This window comes from Octopus bimaculoides, chromosome 1 (assembly GCF_046866305.1).
Source record: "Octopus bimaculoides isolate indiv1 chromosome 1, ASM4686630v1, whole genome shotgun sequence".
Taxonomy (NCBI): domain Eukaryota; kingdom Metazoa; phylum Mollusca; class Cephalopoda; order Octopoda; family Octopodidae; genus Octopus; species Octopus bimaculoides.
Genome location: NC_142928.1, coordinates 86,603,608 through 86,606,107, shown reverse-complemented (window position 1 = coordinate 86,606,107; position 2,500 = coordinate 86,603,608). Strand labels below are relative to the sequence as shown.

At 37.5% G+C, this 2,500-nt stretch overlaps 1 protein-coding gene across 4 annotated transcripts in view; it reads right to left on the bottom strand.

Moving 5' to 3' along the window:
• Positions 1-1,959, bottom strand: part of LOC106884368 (uncharacterized) — a 282,032-nt gene extending 280,073 nt beyond the window's left edge. For all 4 annotated transcript variants that reach the window (XR_016242143.1, XR_016242144.1, XM_089353296.1 and 1 more), the window contains exon 1: positions 1,404-1,959. Coding sequence is in view for 2 of the 4 variants with exons in the window: in XM_089353296.1 (XP_089209422.1) it covers positions 1,404-1,508 (105 nt within the window). In the remaining 2 variants the exon portion in view is untranslated. The remainder of the gene's footprint in view (positions 1-1,403) is intronic.
• Between the last annotated feature and the right edge of the window lie 541 nt (positions 1,960-2,500).

Here is a 2,500-nt window from a genome sequence, read left to right as displayed (position 1 = left end):
CTCTCCCCTCCTAACTCTCTCTCTCTCACACATACACGCGCGTAAACACACACATACACACACAAATACTGTCTTTATACACTCATACTGTCTCACACACATATACACGCGCAATCTCAGTCTGTGACACATATACACATACACAAACAGTTTGACATACACATACAGTCCAACATGCATGCACATGCACAGTCTGATACATACGGGCGCACGGCACACACACACACACACACACACACACACACACACAGACGCTAACATACACGCACAAACACATTTTTCTCACAGTCTCAGACACTCACGCACATACACATACGTATACGTACACGTACACACACACACATACACACGGTTTGTATTAAGCGCATGGCTGATGTACAATATTGAGTCATTTATGTATGAGTAACAGAAAAAAAAACAGAAAAGAAAGAAGAAAATGTTTGCTCAAAAACCTGATTATTATTATCATAAATGTAGATGGTGGTGAGCGTACACAAAATCGAAAGAGAAACAAGAAAGGTTTGAAGAAATATCAAAAAGGGATAATGGATTTGAAGAACGATGAAGATTAAAATCACATGTTCCATTATGAATTTCTCGTTTTATTCAGTTACAGTTTATATCGTGCGCTCACAAACAAACATGATTTTGCGTGTTATTCGAGTTTTCTGGGATTTGTTTTTTTGTTTTTTTTTGCGTTTAACCGTTGACTCGGGTAAATTAATAGGGAGAGAGGGGCAGAGAGAAAGAGAGACAAACAGACGATAGATAGAAAGACAGATAGACAGACAATAGGTACGCAGACAGACAAGCAGACGACAGACAGACGATAGACAGGTAGCGGACAGATAGACAAAATATATATATATATATATATATATATATATATATAACGTGTCTTGAATAGCACAAAATTGCAGAGTGGACTATAATAACTGTTATAATTTGATTATTCATTGTCTGATATGATATAATATTTATATTTCGGAATACAAAAAATTCCTTCTTCAGATATCGCTAGGAATTGATCGATCAATTCCTAGCGATATCTGAAGAAGGAATTTTTTGTATTCCGAAATATAAATATTATATCATATCAGACAATGAATAATCAAATTATAACAGTTATTATAGTCCACTCTGCAATTTTGTGCTATTCAAGACACGTTATATTCACAAACAATATACAATGCTTCAAGCGAACTACAATACTCTCCTATATACATACATACATATATATATATATATATATATATATATATATATATATATATATATATATATAAAGGAAGAGGGAGAGATTAATTGATTGATTGATAGTACACTTGTACAGTCTTTGTTTATGTTTAGCACGCGTGCATTCACATGTAATATAAATATAAAAATAAATAAATATTAACTACCTGTTCGGTCAAAGACTCCTCATAGTAAGCATCCCTTCTTTCCTCACAAGGTTTTTGGTCACCTTTTTTGCCACACTGTAGGTCTAAAGCAGCAGGGATCTTCATTTTTTTTTAATGTTTTATTTTCTCTCAAAACGCGATAATCCTTTTAATTAAGCGTGGTAGTTAGTAGAAATATCCTTCCTTAGTAAATCTTATTGAACTATTATTATTGTTATTGGTCAGCTTTCGCTGATTGTTTCTGTTTGTTGTCCCGCTGCTAGTGTTCATTTTTTTACCAATGTTTTCTCGGTTATTATCGACGGATGCTGCCGGGGTGTAACAGCGACGAAAGAAGAGTAATGCTTCGCTGTAAACCAGCGGATATTACAATAGACGGCATTCATTGTGTTGCTTACTTTATTATCATTTCTATTACGGTCTTTGGAATAACAACCACCATCGTTTGCAGACAAACAAACAAGAGAAATTTTACAACATCCAACTTCTTAATTATAACTATCAAACACTCGCAGACATAACGGCTGCCGATACTGCTGCTGCTGCTGCTGCTTCTGCCGCTGCAGTTGTTGCTGATGCTGTCATGCGGTTGCCGCGCGGTTGCTACGGTTGTTTGTTCCTCTCAAGTTCTCTCTCTTCCTCAACATCTCTCCCCTCTCTCTCCCTCTCTCTCTCCCTCTCTCTCTCCCTCTCTCTCTCTCTCTCTCTCTCTCTCTTTCTTTCTCCATATTTTTTTCTGCCTCTCTAACCACCCCCTGTATCTCTTCTCTCTCTATCCCTGTCTTTCTTTCTCTCACTTGGCCTGTCTTTCCCACTTGTTCTCTCTACACCCACTTTCTCTCTCCCCTTTCTCCTCTCTACATCTTCTTTCTCCTCTCCCTCTTTCTTCTCTCTCTCCCTCACTCTGTTCTCTCTATATCACTCTCTCTTTTCCTCTCACCTTCTCACTCTCACCCTCTCTATCTCCCACTCTCCATAACTCTCTCTCTGTCTCTATCTCTCTCCTTATCCATCTCCCTCTATCCTTTTCTGTTCCTCTCTCACTCACTCTCTAGTATTGTTACTACTGTAGTGTGTTCACTTCATCACTGAGACAT